This window comes from Eulemur rufifrons, chromosome 6, assembly GCF_041146395.1.
Source record: "Eulemur rufifrons isolate Redbay chromosome 6, OSU_ERuf_1, whole genome shotgun sequence".
NCBI classification, from domain to species: Eukaryota; Metazoa; Chordata; class Mammalia; order Primates; family Lemuridae; genus Eulemur; species Eulemur rufifrons.
The window spans coordinates 78,568,558-78,589,539 of NC_090988.1; the positions used below are offsets into that span (position 1 = coordinate 78,568,558).

Sequence of the window (20,982 nt, forward strand, 5' to 3'; positions counted from 1 at the left end):
GAGAACGCCGGGTCTAGAAGCAAGTCGAGAACCAGCCACCCGCGCCGCCGAGGCGGGGCCAGAACTCGCGGAAGGCGGCCGGGTTCGCCCGGGCCCGGGGCAGAGGCCGCGGCGGCTGAGAGAGCGCAGCGCGGACTCCCCGGGACGCCGGCCCAGCGCCCTCCCGCCGCAGGTAGGCCGGCCCCGGGGAGGAGGAGCGCGGCCAGGTGCTCCCCAGGTGGCCGCCTCCGCCCTTTCCCACAGCTCTGTCGGCGCCTTCCTGGGAGCGAAGCAGGAGCTCGCGCCTCGCGTGTCCTCTGGATTCCCCTCTGCGGACCCCTGGCTCTTCCTTGGTGTGCGCGCGGGGGCCACCCCGACCCTGCGGAGAGCCAGGCCCAGAGCGTCGCCGAGATTTGGGGGGCACCGGAGATCGAGGGCCTGGCGGCCGCAGGAACCACTCCAAAACGGGACCCCGGCCCGGGGGCGGCTGGAACATGTGCCGGGGTCTACAGGTGCAGGGCCCGGCGGCGGGGCCGTGGCGGGGAAGGGGTTACTCCGAGGGGGCCACCTCGGCTGAGGTCTTCTAGGCGGGCGGGTCGCTTTAGAATGCGAAGCTGAGAGTTGACCGCGGCGACAGGTGCTCGGTCAGCCCTCGGCCGAGTCCTGGGGCGCGGCTTCCGTCCCAGGCGTTCTCAGGGGCCGCTTTCCGGGCGCGCGTCGGGCTCGGGCGACCGAAACCGCGCGCGGGGCGCTTTCGCGCGGAGGCTTTGGGTACAACAGGTCGGTGATTCAGTTCTCACGGCAACTCAAGTGCCGAGCCAGGGGCTTTTCTGATTTTTTTCTTTTCTTGTTCGTTTGTTTGTTTTAGTTTGTTTGACAGTTGCCAGACTATGTTTGCACTTCTGGTTCTACTCAGCCAGCTGCCCTTGGTTACCTTCGCGTTTCCTGATTGCACAAGAACTCCGAAGGATTCTAAGCATGCGGGAGAAGACGGTAAGCAAGGATTCAGTTTCAAAGAAAACCCTGCCGGAAACTGGAGCCACACGTTATAGATCTCAAGCGGGAAAGTGTAATATTTGAAATTACATGCCCCCATCAAGCGTAGAAGCACTAAAATATCCCTTAGTTTAATTTGTGGTTTATTTGGTAAGGTTGTGGGTTTTTATGTTCTTTACAATTTATACAACTTTATTTATGTGTTTCCTTTGATAAATATAAGACCTGGTCTGTGGTTAACTGGAAAAGCTATTTTGACTTCTGAAAATCAGTGAGTGACGTTTTTCTAGATCGAGCTGTGTGGTAATTATAATGGGCATAATTGTTCTTCCTGGAAAGATGGACAGGAAGTCCACGTTCTAGTCTGGACTTGCCACATAACTCTGGGCAGGGTACTCAGTCCCTTTGGTCTTGAATGTCTTCGGCTGTACAGTGATGGAGGTGGGTGTAAAATGATCTCTGAGGTCCTTTTTGACTTCCAAATGTCTGGTTGTCTCGATTGAGGCAGATGGTTGAGAGATTAAGTTTGAGGCTTGCTAATTTAGAATTCCACAGCTTTTAAGTTCCGAGTCATAAACAGATTGGTTCCTGCCTGTATTTTAAAAGCCTAACCTAGCAAAACCAGAAAAGAAAAAAAATTGCCTGTGGTTCTCAGTCTCCTTCTATCTGTCTAGTCATTGTGTTTCCCCACCCTCTGCCAGCACTTTGAATCTACTTCCCCACACATTCCCATCCCTTATCTCTTCTCATCAGATGCTACTCTCAGCTCATTTTCATTTGGGAAGGATCTGTTACACTAATACTCCTAGCTGACTTATTAATGATTAATACAGCTTACTCTGTGTGTATACAGTGTGTGTGTGTTTTAAAACAGGACAGGCCCTTAACCGAAAGGAATCAAATTCTGATAACAGAATTCTAGGCAACTGAATAGGCTAGCTAGTGGGATAAGGAGAGATTATGGAAGAGGATCTTTCTTGGTACCTCCCAAATTGTACCATATATATAAGTCCACCCATATATAAGATTGTACTTAAAAGGTTCATACTCAGTAGGACCAGATGCTCTTCCCCAGAATGAATATACAGTGAGTGTGTTCATTCATTTACATGATAGAGGCCTAAAAGACACTCTCAAGGACATCACAAACTATGGAAGGAATTTAGAGATCATTCTTGAGTGCAGAGGGCTGGAGATGTCTGTGGGAAATGTACATGAGGGATCCCACCCATTTGAAAAGCCAACATATTCAGTCAGTAGCCACTTTATGAACACATGCTGTATGTTAGGCCCTATGCTAGGTGCTGGAGTCACAGAAATGAAAGACTGTAATTCCTGCCCTGGAGGACCTCTTCATCTGGTGGGGGAGGCAGGGTGTAAACAGATAACCTCCATAAGCTCTATAACAGAAGTAGGTACAGGGAACTATGAGAGCAAAGAGCGAGTACCAGTAACTGTGCCTCGGGAGAGTTGTATGGCACAGAAGCCAATGCTTTCCAGCTGCAAATGGGATATAATAAATGGAAATATGAAAAGTAACTGGAAAAAAGGGATTTTCAGCTAAATTCTGATAAAGGCTGAGAGCGGAGTTGAAATGACTTAAAAGGAGCTTATTTAGAAAATATGGGGAGAGAGAGGAGAGGAAAAGAATGGAATATTGTATAACAGTGGAATACAGGGAAAACCTCTCATAATAGTCTAAGGAAAAACAGAGAAGGGAAGAGAATCTAAGGAAGCAGATGCAAAGTCCAGTGCATCCTCCAGCAATGATCAAGGGGAAAATACAAGCTCTTGCTGAGAGCCAAGGATGCTCCAGGATCAGGGAAGTTTGCTTCTTTTCAGGATTACTTAGAATCCAAATAACGAAGGACACTATTTCTCCTGAGATTCATAAGGAATGCAGAGAAAAATTTGATCTGGCATTGAAGGTTAAGTCTAAGGTCAGCCACTAACAGAACCAGAACTTTCATACTCAGGGAAAGGGTAAACAGCAGCCCTTGGAAGGCATGTTTAATACGGTACTAATTATGCTATCATGATTAGTCATAAATATATTTATGACATCAGCATAAATATTATTTTGGGAAAAACAAAAACGTGTCTTTTAAAAAATTTCCCTGTAAGTTAAAAGTAGCTTTTTTGAATCTCATTGTGTGGGGGGATATTTTTTATAACTCAACCTACTTGAACCGAAGACTGTCAATGGGAAATTTGGCATTGTTTTTTTAGCCAATAAAATGTAAAAATCCTGAGCATATCTGAGAAGTAGCAATGCAGAGGGAGATTTCTAATTCTCCATTCTGAAATTAGATTTCATGTAGAGTATAGCTAAGTTAGGCAGGCTGTGGGTTGCTTCACCACTGGTTTAGTACTTTAAACCTATGCCAAGCTGAGAAACACCAGACTATATCTATGAATTGCCTCAACTGGTAGACTTTAGGTCAAGATTTTCTTCCTAATGTTGGAAAGCTGAGTTTGTTCATTCATTTAGTAATTTTTTGAACATGTCCTATGAGTCAGGGACCAACATCCCTGATTTAATGGAGCTTCCCTTCTATTAACGGTGAGGACAACAGAGTAGTATCAAATAAATAAGTAAAGCATATAGAACACCAGATGGTGGTAAGTGCTATGGAGAAAAGCAGAGTGTGGACAGGTCATGCCAGAGGTGAGTGGGTAGCGATGGGTGTTCAAGGTAACAGTGAATCAAATCCTGAAGGAGGTGAGGGACACAAACTGAAAGAAGAAGGTTTCATTCAGAGGAAATAGCAAATATAAAAGCAGGTGAGAACCAGGTGTGTTGGAAGTCAGTGTAGCTACAACAGAATATAACAGAATATAGGAGGGAAAGTGGTAGAAAATGAAGTCAGAGGGATACGGGCTTTGGACCAGATCACTAGATCATATATGGCCTTGTAGGCCATTGTAAGGACTTTGATTTTTACGCTGCAGGAGATGGAATTTCTATTAGGAGGTTTTAACAAAGCAAAGTAGGAAAAAGTAGGAACAAAGTCTGACTTACCTTTTTAAAAAGATCTCTTTGGTTGTTATATTAAAAGCAGATTATAGAGGAACAAGGGAACCACTTAGAAGGCCATTGCAGGAATCCCACTGAGGGGTGATGGAGGCTTGGAAAATCTTTCTATCTCCATTTGGTAGTAGCATAAAATCTACAAGAAGACAAAGGAGGAAAAAGAATAGAAATATTTCACCACACTGGCCCCTCTCTGCCCGCCTTTTAGAATACCTCTTAAAACAACTCTCCCATTCTAGCTTCCCCCTTGGTTTAAATAGTCTGAATCTGCTATTTATAACATAGACATCATAGAGTAGTGCTGGCCAAAAGAAATATAATGTGAACCACACAACATTATTGAGCTATTTCACATTGTTTTCTTTTCCCCTACTAAGTCTTTGAAATCCTGTGTGTGTTTTACACTTACAGTACATCTCAATTTGGACTAGCCACATTTCAAGTTCTCAATAGCTATAGGTGGCTAGTGGCTACTGTATTGGACAAAACAGTTCTAGAAAATTCAGACCTATTTGGAAAGATAATTAATTCATAGAAAAAATATCTTGGACGAAATGTGACTTCTCAAGGGGCTAAGAATAAATGTGCAACCTAAGGTCACTTACAAATTGGTATGTATTAGCTTTCCAGACCATGGTCTCTCATAAACAGTCTTTGCATTGCCTACTTTAATATATTCTTCCTTTAGTAATGGTTAACAGTGAGAAGTAACAAAACTTTTAAATTCTTTCAGGCATTTCAATGTAGTTCTCAGAGAATTTCTGAATTCTAGTCTTGGCAATATGATCTGGCACAAAATCACTTAAGTATTGTTTGTGTGACACCAGAGCAAATTTAAAGTTTGTGAGTTTTGAAAATACTACCATGGTGCGCTGTTTTAGATTTGTGTCAACCTGTGCTTAACCTTATTAAGTTTACCGTTTACCTTCCCAGCAAATATAGAGGGAGTCTCACAAAACATCATGGATATATATTTGGGGTATGGGGTGGAGGGAGCTGCTCCTTTGGGAGAAGGGGCTGAACGTCTTTTAATTAATCTTATAATTAATTTATAATTTCATTAACTTAAAAGTTTAGAATTTTATAAGTTTTAGTGTAAACTTGAATACAGAAATTTTACTATAAAAGTATTAATTTATAATTTTAGAACTTAAAGATATCTTAGTGATTATTTAGTTCAATTCCCAATTTTACAAATGAAAAAATGGCAGCTCAGAGATTATAAGTGATTTATCCCATGATACACAGCTGATAGCTTAAGCCAAATCAAACCAAAAATCTCTTGTCTTCTAACTCTCAGTCCAAAACTCTGTCCATTATGCCCCACTAATTTGTCTCAGTAGAGATAATAGGGAACCAATCCTGTAGAAATAGAATAGTCTGACCTGTCATTTATTGGAAAAACAATTGGAAGGAAAAGTGATAGTCAAATAATTTTCATTTATGCTACTAATTTTGGACATAATCAACTCAAGTATTTTCTAGAATTATGCTAATATTTGTACTTCATATTTATCAGAAATTATCTTTACTGATACTGTTTTTTTGGTCAGATTTTAAAGCCATATAAGACAGTTTCGTATAATTTAATCACATCAAGAGGACTATTCACTTTTTCCATAATAAAAACAGGAATTTTGTGCCTTATTTTTATCAATGATTGAAATCTTTTTTATTTCTTTATTAGTCTTTACATCAAAAGAAGAAGCAAACTTTTTCATACAGAGACACCTCCTATATAATAGATTTGATTTGGAGCTCTTCACTCCTGGTGACCTAGAAAGAGAGTGCACTGAAGAACTTTGTAATTATGAAGAAGCCAGAGAGATTTTTGTCGATGAAGATAAAACGGTAATTTGGTTGTTCATGTTGATTTCCTGGAAACTTATTAAATTGTACTTAAGAAAGTAGAACTTTCAGTTATTCGAGATTTTATGGTTTAAACAAAATCAACGATGTGCATCTGTTTCTACTTCCTTAAAATGCTAATTAACCTATTTAGACTTGGCTTTATACTTAATTCACTGGATTTATAGTAATTAGCAAATTGTTGACTATGTTGTGATTTTGTGTGTTTAATGTTTATTATATTCAAAATAATCATGGGGCAGAGTGAATTAAATTTTACGATATTATTTGAGTTAGTACTCTAACTCAGTCAATCATTTATGACTCTGAGCAATTTCTCCTATGGGACTTTACGCTTTTTCAATTACCCATATTTATAGTTAAAGTATAAATCTTGAACTTACAATCTACTATGTGCCAAGTGCTCTGCTACACTGAGGATACAAAATACATAGTCCCTGTATTCAGGAGTTTATTGTTTGGTCTATTAGTGTAATATAAGGGAAACATTTTTAGAAGTTCTCCCTGAAAAGAAAATTAAATACTATCTATTAATCTTAATCTCAATAAGGTACAAAACAGAAAGCACTGTGCCTGTTATAAACTGACATAATCTTAAAGAATGTTAAGTGATCCAAATTCTTTACATTAGTATTAATAGGTTAAATAACCCCAGCTCCTTTTTCCATTTTTTAAGAGTCCCATTTTACTCTTTGGTCAATAAGAACCTCTCCAGGTGTCCTTCGAATGCTAGTGTTAATGGAACCTATTTCTTGATTCTTCTGTAATTGTGTCCAGCCTCCCATTCTATACAAGTATTTGCCACATCTATTAAAGAGGGAAAACAAAGTATATACTTTGTATTTGTGCCTGTTCGGATTTTATTCTGTTTTTCACAAACCCATTTTCTCATTTTATCATGGTTCCTTAAAATCACTTCTGTTCTCTCAAGTAACACTGAACTTAAATTGCCTCAGGGATGTCTTCCCAAATCAATAAATACCTTTCAATAAAATCTCCTGAGACAAACTGAGGGCTCACCTAGCATAGAATTCAGACTCCTTTTCAAACATGGCAATGGCTCCACAGCCTCAACTTCTACCTTTGGTATTTTCACCTACTCTCTATGCAGTAATTTTCCTTTATTCCTGAGAAGGGGCTCCAGTCAGGTGAAGGAAGAATAGTAGGACACAGTAGTAGAAAGCTGGGACTCACCGTAATCCCTTGACCAGTTAGAGAGATGCCAGAGACAGTGGTGGGGGTTAGTACTTTTTTTTTTTAATTCCCTCTACAATAATTTATCTTAACTAGTGCTTTAATTAGAGTGAGTCGTGCCTTCCAGCTTGAATGAACTGCGTGTGGCACATGCCAAGAGTTTACCACCCCTAGTCTAGGTCATTGGAACCAAATGAAATGATAAAAAATGGATTAAATGTGGAAATTTTACCTTCTTCTTAGACCGCATTTTGGCAGGAATATTCAATAAAAGGACCAACTACAAAATCAGGTAAAGCAACAATTGATCAAATTTAATGTTTTTCTTGACTCCTATTGTAATACATTTTAGTTTTATTGTCTCAATTTGGTTGTTGCCCAACATACATACCTTATAAATCCAAGAAAGATTTCTCAATTATACACTGGGCTATCTAAGACAGAGAAGGCTACATTCGTCTATTTATACACTGAAAATCAAGTTTGGTGAGATACTACAGAAATGAGATAATAGGCTTAAATCTGTTTTAAACAGCTCAGCTAAGTCAAGACTTGCACAGAATAAAAGTAGGATCCTTTTACCATTACAAGTGAATGGAATACCTACGCTAGGTAAATTAAGATTGTTGAATAGAATTAAGTAATTTCTTAATTAATTAAGAGATCCTTTATCCTATCTGTACTGATCATCTCTAACTGCTTTTTAGTCGGGTGTTTATTTTTTGCCAGCTATTCTTTCATTTCTCATAGGCAGGGCTCCCTATTGGAGACTATATCGCAGAGTTTCCCCGAGTTGCTTAATAAATATATCTTTGCGGTTAATAACAGAATGCGTCTAGTTGAGCAAAGAATATATTTATCCCACTTAGTTTTGAATATTATCCGTTTAATATGACTTATTTAAAATAAATAAAAGAATGAATAACTAATAACTAGGGCTTTTAAAAGTGTCATTTAAATTTTTTTTCAGGTAGATTCGCTAGCACAGACTTTTAAAGAAATCAGTATCAATGATTAGAGACTTAATAATGTGTTTAGAACCTGTTTAGACCCAGTGTTAACTTTGTTGAAATCATAAATGATACCGTACAGTTATATTTATGTTATTTATATTATGTTACATTTATATTATTTTAATGATTTCTCCTAAGATGGTAACAGAGAGAAAATCGACGTTATGGGCCTTCTTACTGGATTAATTGCTGCTGGAGTGTTTTTGGTTATTTTTGGATTACTTGGTTACTATCTTTGTATCACTAAGTGTAATAGGCAACGACATCCATGGTAAGTACCAAGTAAAAATATTTAATTCATTATTACACATTCTATATTGTTATTTTTAAGTGGATCAAGGAAATGGCTGCCTATTTTTTGAAGAAATTTTTTATTTTAGAATAATTTTAGATATATAGGGAAGTTGGAAAAGTAGTATAGAGAGTTCCTGTATATCCTTCACACAGTTTCCCACATTAACGTCTCACATTACCATGGAAGATTTGTCAAAGCTAAGAAAATGACATGGTACATAACTGTAATGTTAACTAAACTCCAGACCTTACTTAGATTTCATCTGTTTCCCCATTAGTGTCCTCTCTCAAGGATCCAGTCAAGGCCACGTTGCATTTCGTTGTCATGTCTTCCCAGGCTCCTCTAGTCTGTGATGATTGTTTGGTTGTCTAATTTGACACTTACATAAACAACCTGATGATGCTATTTCTGAGGTTCTTTAAAAGAATACAAGAAGTTCCACATACGTCAGCTCAATTTTTCAATATTTCCTTCTTAAGCCAGAAGCAGATACCAGTGTCTGCACATTATTTCCAGAGGCAAGAAGCCCTGTAGTTTTTACTCTGAGTCACAGAGCTAACAGATCTATGTGGCTACCCAAACAGAAACAGTGCGTCTGGCTTTTTAACTAAACTATTTTTATTGACACTTTAAATAGAAAATAATAAAATGGTTATGAAATGAGGATACTAGCACATTAATAAAGCTTCATAAAGATTGATAAAGGCCATAATTGTTTGTATAATAAAAGTTCAGTATCCTTATTGAAATAAAAGTGTTAATTATCTGCCCAGTACGTATGGATGAATAGGTACAGAAATAACCTTGTTCAAAAAAAAGCTAAACAGATGCTAAACAGGCTGTTAGAAATCAATGCTTGTATATTCCTAATCACACTTTCAAATTCTGTGAACTAGCTCATGATGGTGACCAAGTGTACTTTGTTGTAACTGGTCTTTTGATTTATCTTTTCAGCAAAATGGCCAGAGTTTTGGTATCCTTCCAATAGAATAGAAAGTATTCTTTATCATATATATTAAAAGATTCTTTTTTTTCTAAGTTAGGAATGGCTTTCAACTCTTATCAAGTAAAATTTAAATTCCACAAAACGACTGGCTTATACTCTTCAAAAAATGTCTGTCATGAAATTCAAAGGAAAAGCTAAGGAGCTAACTGTTCCAAATTAAAATGGATGACATGACAATTAATGCAGTGTGTGATCCTGGACTATATCATGGGCCAGAAAAATAAATTGCTACAAAGGAAAGTTTGGGGGAAAGTTTAAATGTGGACTAGATATTAAACAATATTGAACCACTGTTAAGTTGCCTGAATTTGAAAACTATTTGAAGACCTTTTCAAAATAATTATATAATGATTCTAAAATTCTATTGGCAGTCACTGTTAAAAAAAAAAAAAAAGCTAATTAAAACAATATAGCATTAAAAATTATGTTTTTTTGGTTGAATTTTTTAAGTTTTTGTCCATTTTAAAGGAGTATTGTACAACTATTCAAGTCTAAATGCAATGTAAAAGTAAACATATAGGAAACCAGAAGACTTTAATTATAACTGTTTAATTTAATTGGTGCGAGGCTGTTCTTAATTATTTTATATCAGATATAAATTGAAAACAGAATGACATGTAGAGGAAGCGTATCAAACTGGAATTTGGCGACAATGATTATCATGTTAATTCTGCCACTATTTAACCATGGAGCTTGAAGCAAATTCCTTGATATTTTGAGCTTTCCTTCTCTGTAAGATGAAGGAATGGACTCTGATTCCTCTTAAAATTCCATAATATTTTTTTATTTTACCAAAGACAAGAATACATTTTATGCCCTTGATTATATTGTCAGAATTAGAGTTTTTAAAGTTATTTATTAAAAAAGAAACTTTTTCCTTCTCCACTCCTACTGCTTCACTTGACTAGCCTTAAAAGAAACTTTTACATACACATAGACCTAAGTGAAATTAGTAAATATAAATAATACATTTTCCCTTAAAATTTAGTTAAAAGTATTTTCTCTTAAGGTTTAAAGAAGGCCATTTCATTTTATCTGCCACGAATCACTTAAAAATCATTTCCATTGTGATGAGAACATCTGAAAATGTATTGATAATGGAGATTAGGATCTTTAAAGAAATTTTATCATATTTTGTGCCTAAAAAGTAATACATGCATTATTTAAAATTCAAATATTACATAATAGAAAGATATACTATCAAAAATAAAAATTCCCATAATTCTACTTTTCTTTTTCTTTCTTTTTTTTTTTTTTTTTTTTGAGGCAGAGTCTCACTCTGTTGCCTGGGCTAGAGTGCCGTGGCATCAGCCTAGCTCATAGCAACCTCAAACTTCTGGGCTCAAGCAATCCTCCTGCCTTAGCCTTCCGAGTAGCTGGGACTACAGGCATGCACCACCACACCCTGATAATTTTTTCTATTTTCAGTTGCCCAGCTATTTTTTTCTATTTTTTTGTAGAGACAGGATCTCACTCTTGCTCAGGCTGGTCTCAAACTCCTAACCTCAAGGAATCCTCCCGCCTTAGCTTCCCAGAGTGCCAGGGTCACAGGCATGAGCCACCACGCCTAGCCAATTCTACTTTACTTTTGGTTGGTTTTTTTTTTTTTTTTTTTTTGAGACAGAGCCTTGCTCTGTCACCCAACCTAGAGTGCAGTGGCATCATCATAGCTCACTGGAACCTCAAACTCCTGGGCTCAAGAGATCCTCCTGCCTCAGCCCTCCCGAGTAGCTGGAACTACAGGCATACGTGCCACCACCTTGGGCTAATTTTTCTATTTTTGGTAGAGATGGGGTCTCACTGTTGCTCAGGCTGGTCTTGAACTCCTGACCTCAAGTGATCCTCCCACCTCAGGCTCCCAGAATGCTAGGATTATAGGCAGTGAGCCACTGCGTCGACCGCATAATCCTATTTTTCAGAAATTGCTACTATTATGAGTTTGATGTGTATAACTCCAGATTTTTTTCTATATATAAACTAATATATTTTATGTTTTAAAAAGATGTTTGTTATATGTTCGCTTTTGCAACTTGCCTTTGGCACGGGAATATAATTTAAATACATTTCCAGTACAGTACTTTTTTTAAAAAATGGTAAAATATATGTAAAATTTACCATCTTTTTTTTTTTTTTTTTTTTAGACAGAGTCTCACTCTGTTGCCCGGGCTAGAGTGAGTGCCATGGCGTCAGTCTAGCTCACAGCAACCTCAAACTCCTGGGCTTAAGCGATCTTACTGCCTCAGCCTCCCGGGTAGCTGGGACTACAGGCATGCGCCACCATGCCCGGCTAATTTTTTGTATATATATATTTTAGTTGTCCATATAATTTCTTTCTATTTTTAGTAGAGACGGGGTCTCACTCTTGCTCAGGCTGGTCTCGAACTCCTGACCTCGAGCCATCCACCCGCCTCGGCCTCCCAGAGTGCTAGGATTACAGGCGTGAGCCACTGCGCCCGGCCAAAATTTACCATCTTAACCATTTTTAAGTGTACAGTTCAGTGGTGTTAAGTACATTCACATTGTTGTGCAACCAATCTCCAGTTTTTCCACCTTTTCATTTTGTAACAGTGAAACGGTGCACCCACTGAACAAACTACACTCCTCTCCTGAGGCCCTGACAATCACCATTCTACTATCTGTATCTGAATTTTCCTACTTTGGGACTTTATATAAGTGGAATCATACAGTATTAGTCTCTATTTCTGACTGGCTTATCTAATGCAGTACTTTTAAATCATTAAGAGTCCTCAAAATTTTTATTGTAGCATTTTATTTATATATTCTTAGACATTTATTTATTCAATTATTATATTTGGTATAAAGTAGTTTTTTATTCTGCAATGTAGTAAGATATGATTCCTTCCTAAAATACATTAGTCTTAGCCCCATACTGTTTCTGGAAGAGAACAGAGTGTATTCTCTCCATCCTAGAAATAGATATAGTATAGTGGTTAACTGTGTGAGCTCTAGAGCCACATTGCCTAGGTTCAGATCCCTGATACACAACTAACTATCCTGACTTTGGACATGTTACTTAAATGTACACCCTGCCTCAGCTTCCCTATAAGTAAACTGAGGACGATAATTGGAACCTTCACATTACATAGTTCCAGAGGGGTACCATTTACACGGACCACAGTATATTTTGTGCAGTATGGTAGCCCAGATAATAATTATACGTATCTCATAGGGGAATTATGAGAACTAAATAATTTGATATAGAAAAGTATTTAAAATAGTGCTTGGCATGTAGCAAGTATTCAGTAAATGTTAGCCATTATTATTAATTTGCAAACCAAGATTCTTCTAAAAGCTTGTGTAAGAATTTTATGTCTTCCTGTCTGGTATTCATTGTTTCTTTAAAAATAGATCAGGACTTGGAATGAGCTACAGGTTATCCAGCATTCGTATAGAATTAAAAGGTATTATCAAAAGGTAATAAAGGTAATCAGAGATATTATATTGCAAATAAGTTTTTTTCAAACTTAGCAGATCTACAAAAATTTTATTTGGCCTCTGAAATCTCCCTTAGCCCCATTTATAACTGTCTTCCACATCACCTGTTGTTGCTAACCAAACACTGTTCACCACTTCCACACCACCTTCTCTTTTAGGGCTGTCTGTATTTTGTAGAAAGTGTATTATGGCACATGAAGGAGAAGACATGGAGTGATGACCATTTGATTGAGGCCACTAGATAACAAAAAAGCAACTTGAATATAAACATGTAAAATGTAGAACAGTCCCTCTCCTTGTAAATGGCTCGGAATGTCAAGCAGGCATATGATCAGTGTGGGATACAACTAGTCACTTTGGAGGACATGAGTTCCAGAGGAAATTACTGGAAAAGGGTGTCCCAAGGAGATAGAACCTCGGGAGCAAAGATGGCTGCTACCAAGGCTCATGTAGGAGATGATAAGCAAAATAATCTTGACCACAGATTTAAGAGCTCTGATAAAGAGTAGCGAGTGATTGGGGAAATTGTTGGATAATTGGAATGGCAGCCACAAGGAGTTTACATCTGAGTTGCTAGACAAGGAGGGGTGGACCACTTATGCAGAGGATTAAAAGGAAAAATGGCCTTTGGGAAAGGTTTTTGAGAATGTGGTAATATGCTGGGTCTTAGGAACACAGTGGTGAGTAAAACAGACATAGTGCCTGCCCCCATGGATCTCATACTCTGGTTTCTTAATTAATTTGTACTAGAACAGGGAGAAACTGGAAGACAGAGAAAAACAAGTAAGGATGCTAGTGTGGTAATTCAGGTGTGAGGTCATGAGTCTAGATTTGTCTTCGGGGGAAAAAGGAGCTGTAGGACTTGATGCCTGATTAGAAAGCACTAGGGGATGTTGGAAGAATGTGACTTGAATCTAAACTTCTATGCTGAAGGTATTATATATACATGGAAACTGGGAGGAAGAAAATAAAATTTGGATTTGATAGAACAAAATAGTACATATTTTAAAGATAGCTCAAGAAAGGATTACACAACAAAAAGATAACCTGATTTTTAAAACTATAAAGGACTCAAATTGACATTTCGTCAAAGAAGATATACATACATATACATTGCATGAATATGATATATTCATTCAATGGAATATTATTCAACCATAAAAAGAAATGAAGTTCTGATGCATGCTACAACATGGGATGAACCTTGAAAACATTATATCATATAAAAGAAGCTAGAAACAAAAGGACAACTATTGTATGATTCTACTTACATGAAATATCTAGAATAGGCAAATCCATAGGGACAGAAAGTAGATTAGAGGTTACCTTGGCCTTGGAGGAAGGAGGTGTCTCAATCTATTTGTGCTGCTGTAGCAGAATACCTGAGACTGGGTAATTTATAAAGAACAGAAATTTACTTCTCACAGTTCTGGAGGCTGGGAAGTCCTAGATCAAGGTGCCAGCACTTTTGATGTCTGGTGAGGGCCTGGTCTCCGTCTCCAAGATGGCGATTTGAATGCTGCATCCTCCAGAGGAGAGGAAAGCTATTTCCTACATGGCAGAAGAGAGAGGGGGAACCCCTTCTGCAAGGCTTTTTTATAGTGGCATTAATCCATTCACAAGAGCAAGGCCTTCATGACCTAAATACCTCCTAGAAGGCCCCAGCTCCCAACACTGTGGCATTGAAGATTAAGTTTCAACATGAGTTTGGGAGGGGACAAAAACATTCACACCATCCCAGGGGGAGTGGAGAGTTATTGCTTCATATGTAGAGTTTCTGTTTGGGGTGATAAAAGGGTTATGGACATACATAATGAAGACAGTTGCACAACATTGTCAGTGTTATTAATACCACCAAATTGTAAATGGTTAAAATGGAAAACTTTATGTTATATTTTTTGGTCACCAAAAAGTTTTTTTAATTGGAAAAAAGAAAAGAAAGGGTAAGAGTTTAAGACAGCAGATGTGGAATTAGGATTCACCTAGTGGAGGATAAAGTTGAAGACATGAGAGTAGGCAAGTTCTCTAAGTGTAATGAAAGCACAGAAGGGAACGGATAGAGCCTTAAAGGATACCCACAGTCTGGGTGCAGAAAGAAAAGGAGGTGCCAGCAAAGAGGGCAGAGGAAGAGGGAACATAAACAGTAATTCTAGCCCCACTACGGAATGCTTGAAAAGCTCCCGGGGGCAGTATGTGACTGATGGGCATGGACTAAGAAGTTTGTCTCTGAATCCTGTAAAAATTTGCAAAGTGAGAGAAAGTAAGGAAGAATTTGTTTAATTTTTCTTAAGCCACTGTCTTTATGCCATAGACTTCTATTAATTTCCCATATCTCGGAGAGAGGAAATGAACAAGGCCTTTCCATTTTCTAGGACTTTTCACTAAGACATTATTCAATATGGCTCTCTCCACAAGCTGAGGGACTCCTCAAGGTTAATAAAGATAGGCAAAATTTGTCTTTGGAAATTCTTCTTGCTTTTTATCTTTCCTTCTTTTCCACCTGATTCACAATGTTTTTCTGGAAAAGATAATGTATGTCCTCATGTTTAATAATTTCTCTCAAGGTCTGTGATAGCCCAGCTATTATTCAGTGCCCTCATGCTTCACATTTCCTTCTCTCTTCTCTGCTTTTCTTAATTTTTCTACTTTTCTGCACCACTGTGTCTTCTCACTTTATGCCTTCTTATCCATGAAACATTCTTACCTTCTTCCCTGCATGAAGACAAAAGGAGAGTTCAAAAACACAGGAAGGGGCTGGGTGCAATGGTTCATGCCTGTAATCCCGGCACTTTGGGAGGCCAAAGTGGGAGCATCACTTGAGGCCAGGAGTTTGAGGCCAGCCTGAGCAACATAATGAGACCCCATCTCTTACAAAAAAATTTAAAAATTAGCCAGTCATGGTAATGCATGCCTGTAGTCCAAAATACTTGCGAGCCCAGCCTGGGTGACAGAATGAGACCTTGTCTTTTTTAAAAAAAAAAGAGAGAGAGTGTAAATTGGTGCCATGATTGTGGCATGTCTTCTTGTATGTTATTGTAAAATTTAAAACCTTACGATATCTCTTATTTTAAAAGTAAAATTAGTTATACTCAGTGTTAGTACAGCGTAATGCTGTGTAGTTCACAGATCATTTTTTACATCAGTAGTCTCACTCTGATCTTCACAGCAACTCTTTGACTTTTAGGGGAAATTTCAAACTAACTTTACTAGACATTCTCTTAGGTTGGTATTAACTTTTAACACTTACTAAAGTACCTTTCATTTATTATCTCAAGAAATTCTTTCAGCAGAATTATTTGTTCTCTTTTTATATTTTGTAAGTCTGAAAGTAAGAGGAGGGGAGGGAATATTTGAGAAAGAAAAGAATAAAAAATAAGATCATTGTCAGAAAACCTTGCCTCATTCCTCTGTAAAAACATGCCAAGAAATGGGAAACAAGATCTTTTCATTTCTTCGTTTCTATATTTTGTGGAGGAAAGCAGGCATAATATGACGTTGCCAGTTCTAGATATTACTAGTACATGCGTTCTGATTTCAATCATGTAGGGGGTGTGATGTATAAGAAAACACTGTGTGGATATTTAATAGCTGATATAATTATTACATCATTTCTATATATTAAATTTTGAAAGTCAACATGGAAAAATGTATTTGTTCAAATAAAATATCTGTCTCTACCGTTCCCTATAAGAAAATAAATAGCACTTTTCGTCACAAGCTATTGACTGTGCGAAGTGGCTGCCTACCATGAATACATTCCAGATTTCTGACAGAGGAGGAATTGTGTTGAGCCCTCTAAGTAAACTTGTGATCCTCTCAGTCACCTCTCAGTGATTGACAGATTTATCCAGTTCCCAGATTTACACAGACCTTTTGCTTTTCTTCTCTCTCTGCAATTTTTCTCTCTGCTTTCCTCTAATTTCAAATCTCGTTATTACCTCCAGAAGAAAAAGGTGTGCTAAGGGACAAATTGGCTGATTTAGTTTGGAAAAGTTTGCAGTATTTTGGGTCTGTTAAACTGTTTTTTGATGGGGAGAACATTGTAAATATTGATTAGAGGTTGGGGATTACCTATGAATTTTAATGATCTCATTAGCCGTAACTATAGGAGGTTAATTTGTGTATAGATTCTTTATAGACAGCCAACTTCACAGTCTAAACACTTCGATTTCCTAATCTTTAAATTATAATTTGTAATTCACAAGTGAGAAGGAAAAACCATAGGTTTAAAACACCAGACTCAGTGTTGCATTTCAACTTCCATTGGCTGACAAGGTTTTGTGAAAATGGTGGGACTTGAACTAAGCCATATTTTTTAAAAAATTTGTTGGGTTTAGATCAGTGGGGGTGGGGAGGGGGTAGATAATATTTCAAGAAAGGGAACAATACCAGTGAAAGCACAGAGAAAGCCTAAGAATTCGCTACACATACAGGGGAGTATAAAGAAGCCGCCTTGGCAAGAGCAGAGAGCTATAAAAAATAAGGCAAGGCCAGGATAAGGGAGGCTTTGAACAGAAGGCACAGGAGTTAGAATTTGATTCAGTGGAAAGTAGGCTGCAGTTAGGCTTTTGAGGAGAAGAGTGAAATGAAGGAAGTACCGTTTAGGAAGGCTTGACCAGGCAGCAGGACTACAGGAGGGAACAGAGGAGGACTGGCATCAGCTGTTGTGATTATCTCTGTGGCATGTGTTTCCTTGGCTTGGGGTTGTGCCACCTTTCAACAAGGCCAAGATTTGGTTTCGCATCATACGTTGAGAAAGTTCTAATTCAGGAGTGGGAGAAGAGCATTCATGTGTTTTGAGTCTCTGTTGTAGCGTGCCAGACGCTGCTAGAAGCTTTCCATAGAACATGTTACTCAAGCTGCACAAAACAACTCTGTTGAGGTAGTTACTGTTAACCCCGTTTTAGAGAGGAGGCAACTGAGTTAGGTAACTTGCCTTTGGTCATATAGTTATAAAATGACAGGATCACGTTTCAAACTCATGTCTGACTCCAAAGCTATTGGTCTTTCCCCTATACCTAGACGCTTTCAGAGTGTGGATAAAATGAAACTGTTGTTGTATTCGTAAATTGTGTTCAAAATAGTCAGCTGGATTTTTAAATACTGCCATCTCACCCGAAAAAGGCTCTCTTTCCTAGATGTGAATACTGTCTCTCTGTTTAGCTCGTCAGCCGTCTACGTAAGAAGGGGTAGGCATACTCCCTCCGTCATTTTTAGAAGACCTGAGGAGGCTGTCTTGTCTCCATCGTCACCTTCTGTGGAAGACACAGGATTACCTTCTTATGAACAAGCAGTGGCACTGACAAGAAAACACAATGTTTCTCCCCCACCACCATATCCTGGGCCAGCAAAAGGATTTCGGGTATTTAAAAAGTCTATGTCTCTCCCGCCTCACTAAGTCCACTTTGCCATCTTGGTATTAAGAAATGCATGTTATTTAAATGGTTTGTTCTCCCTGAATGAAAAAAGACATATGTATTCAGCTCTTTATGATAAACTACAAGGAATAAAGGAGGAATGAGCACATGTACTGCACCACAGATGTTATGTCTGCAACTTGGACCTGAACTTGATCATTATCAGCTTGATAAGAGACTTTGACTCCATATTCTTGCAGATAAGAAGAGAGCACTTTTTTATGTTTTCATGGTTCAAAAAAAAAAAAAATCTTTGTTATAGATAGCATAGTTAAAACTAGGGAACTGTTTGTATCCTTTGTACAGATAAAGGTTGTGGATTTCTTGTGTTGAATATTTTAAAAGTAAGAATTTCTAATCATTAAGATTATCCAAAATCATGGTATTAGATGTACTCTTTATTAGGATTTCTTTTTGGTTGGAAATACTTCACAGAATTCTACATTTTAATATAAATCTGTGACCTTAATATAATCATGTGGTTTTATATTTTAAATTATTGTATAGCAATCACCATATTTTACAGGTTTTGGTTCTTAACTCTTACTACCAGTCATGTTTTGTTATGGGTAGTGGGGTCAGTACTTTTCCTTTTTTTGGGGGGGGGGACAGAGTCTCGCTCTGTCGCCCCAAGGTAGAGTGCAGATGTGTCGTCATAGCTCACTGCAACCTCAAACTCCTGGCCTCAAGTGATCCTCCTGCCTTAGCGTCCTTAGTAGCTGGGACTACAGACACACACCACCACACCTGGCTAATTTTTCTGTTTTTGGTAGAGATGGGGGGTCTCGTTCTTGCTCAGGCTGGAACTCCTAACCTTAAGCAGTCCTCCCGCCTCAGCCTCCCAGAGTGCTAGGATTACAGGTGTGAACCACTGTGCCCAGCCTAGAAGTTTTCTTTTTCTAAAAAATACTGCTTGGTATGAAGTTAGTTCTTCAGAAGGTACAGGGTTACAATGGAAAGGATTTATAAGGGTTGTTATGCTATCAAATAAATAAATAGGCCTCAAATCTAGGAATGACTAGAACTTGATAAAGTTGCCGGTGTTACTGATGAGTAGATATTCCCATCTTCAGTGCTAAATTTTCTACATATATATAATATATATCTATAACGACATGTGATTATCTTGAAAATTTGTTGAACTTCATAAATAATAGTTTGAGAATCTGGAAAAAGTAATTTGCTTTTCTGCTATTAAAATAATGTTGATTAAAGTTACCAGAAGCCCCTTCCATCTCTTCATATGTCTAAACACAAAGGAAAAACACTGTAAGTAATCATTTTAACCCATTCTTTATCTAGTCTTATAATCATATAGAACCAGTTTTTCCTTAAGAATGTAGCAGAGTATAAGCTATAAACTTCTGGAGTATGTGTGTACAAATTTATGTGGGTGGGTATGTATATGTGTTTCCATATGTATATATGAATTTGTTTCCTCTTTTCAGGAGCTCAAGAAATATCATATTTCTGAAAAACAGAATAGAAAATTCTGTTCTTTATGTTTTTGCTAAGCATTTCCTTATTATTTAGGATCATTTACAAAATGATGTTTTGTTTTATAATTTTTACAGGGGTAAGACTGCAAACCCACATGCATTTGATAATTCTTTCCAAATTAAATGTTTAGAAAGTATAAATTGTATCATAGTGCGTGTGGGAGTGTGTGTCTTCATTTTATGACAGCATAATCTTAAGGCACATAAAAGTAAGACCTTCATCATTACAGACTGCCAAACACCTTTCAGAGTCTCTGAGTCTCTTTGGTTGCTTGTCACAAATAAATCATCTAGCAACATTGAGATTTAATTAGGAAGTCTAACTTTACTTTTAAAAGTTACCTATGTTACTACAAAAATTCTATTAGTCTTATCTTCCTTTAAATAAGCACTTTTTCTAGTGTAACTTCTCACTTTGCACTTTTTTTAATCCTCTTTAAAAATGTATGGGCAAATTCTACTTTGCTCACTTTGTAATAATCATTCTAAGGCATAGGAAGGATAACTTGCCCACAGTCTAACAGGTTGAGGACAGCTGGGTTTAGAATAAGTGAGCATACTTTTCTAGTCCCATCTTGTGCCTATAAAATTACAGTGCCTCAAATTATGAAATCCAGGGAATGGTCAATTAATTCTAAATTGATGAGAGAAGTTTATAAGAATTGCTCATATATACGTACATTATTTTGTATATATACATATGTTACATATATATGTTTATACATTCTCACACACATGAGAAATACGACAAATAGAAATATAAGATATGTATGTATCTTTCGCTGAATCTTAATGTGAAATATTCCATGAACTCGTTTATTTCTATGGACTCCCAAAAGTCTAACTACAATGCTAGCTTCAGAACCTGTGACAACCCCACTCTGCCCCAGCAACAGCCTAGATTTGTCATCTGCCCTCATTTTGTGTGAAACAGTTGTTCTAGCTTGAATGAATCTAGAATTCATCATTAAGATTGTAAAGTTACTGGTACTTACAGGACATCCAATGTCAAGATCATAATACTTTAAATATAAAAAGGAAAATGTGACAGAACCATTATTGGCAAATGCTTATAAAGACTGAAAAGAAAATACCTCAATATAAAATCACTGACATATATTTCTGTCTTTTTCACCTTTTTTTATTCCTGTTGTACATTTGGTGATGGATTTGTTGCTTTGTTTCATTGATTTGTTTTGTTCATGTTTCTTCCTCAGGCAATTG

At 37.6% G+C, this 20,982-nt stretch overlaps 1 protein-coding gene across 1 annotated transcript; it reads left to right on the top strand.

Annotated features, from left to right (window-relative positions):
• The first annotated feature begins 869 nt into the window (after positions 1-869).
• Positions 870-18,240, top strand: PRRG4 (proline rich and Gla domain 4). The gene is made up of 5 exons (XM_069469789.1): positions 870-972; positions 5,697-5,860; positions 7,316-7,364; positions 8,224-8,356; positions 18,006-18,240. The coding sequence occupies exons 1-5, from the start codon at positions 870-872 to the stop codon at positions 18,238-18,240; spliced, it is 684 nt and encodes a 227-aa protein (XP_069325890.1).
• Positions 18,241-20,982: the final 2,742 nt, after the last annotated feature.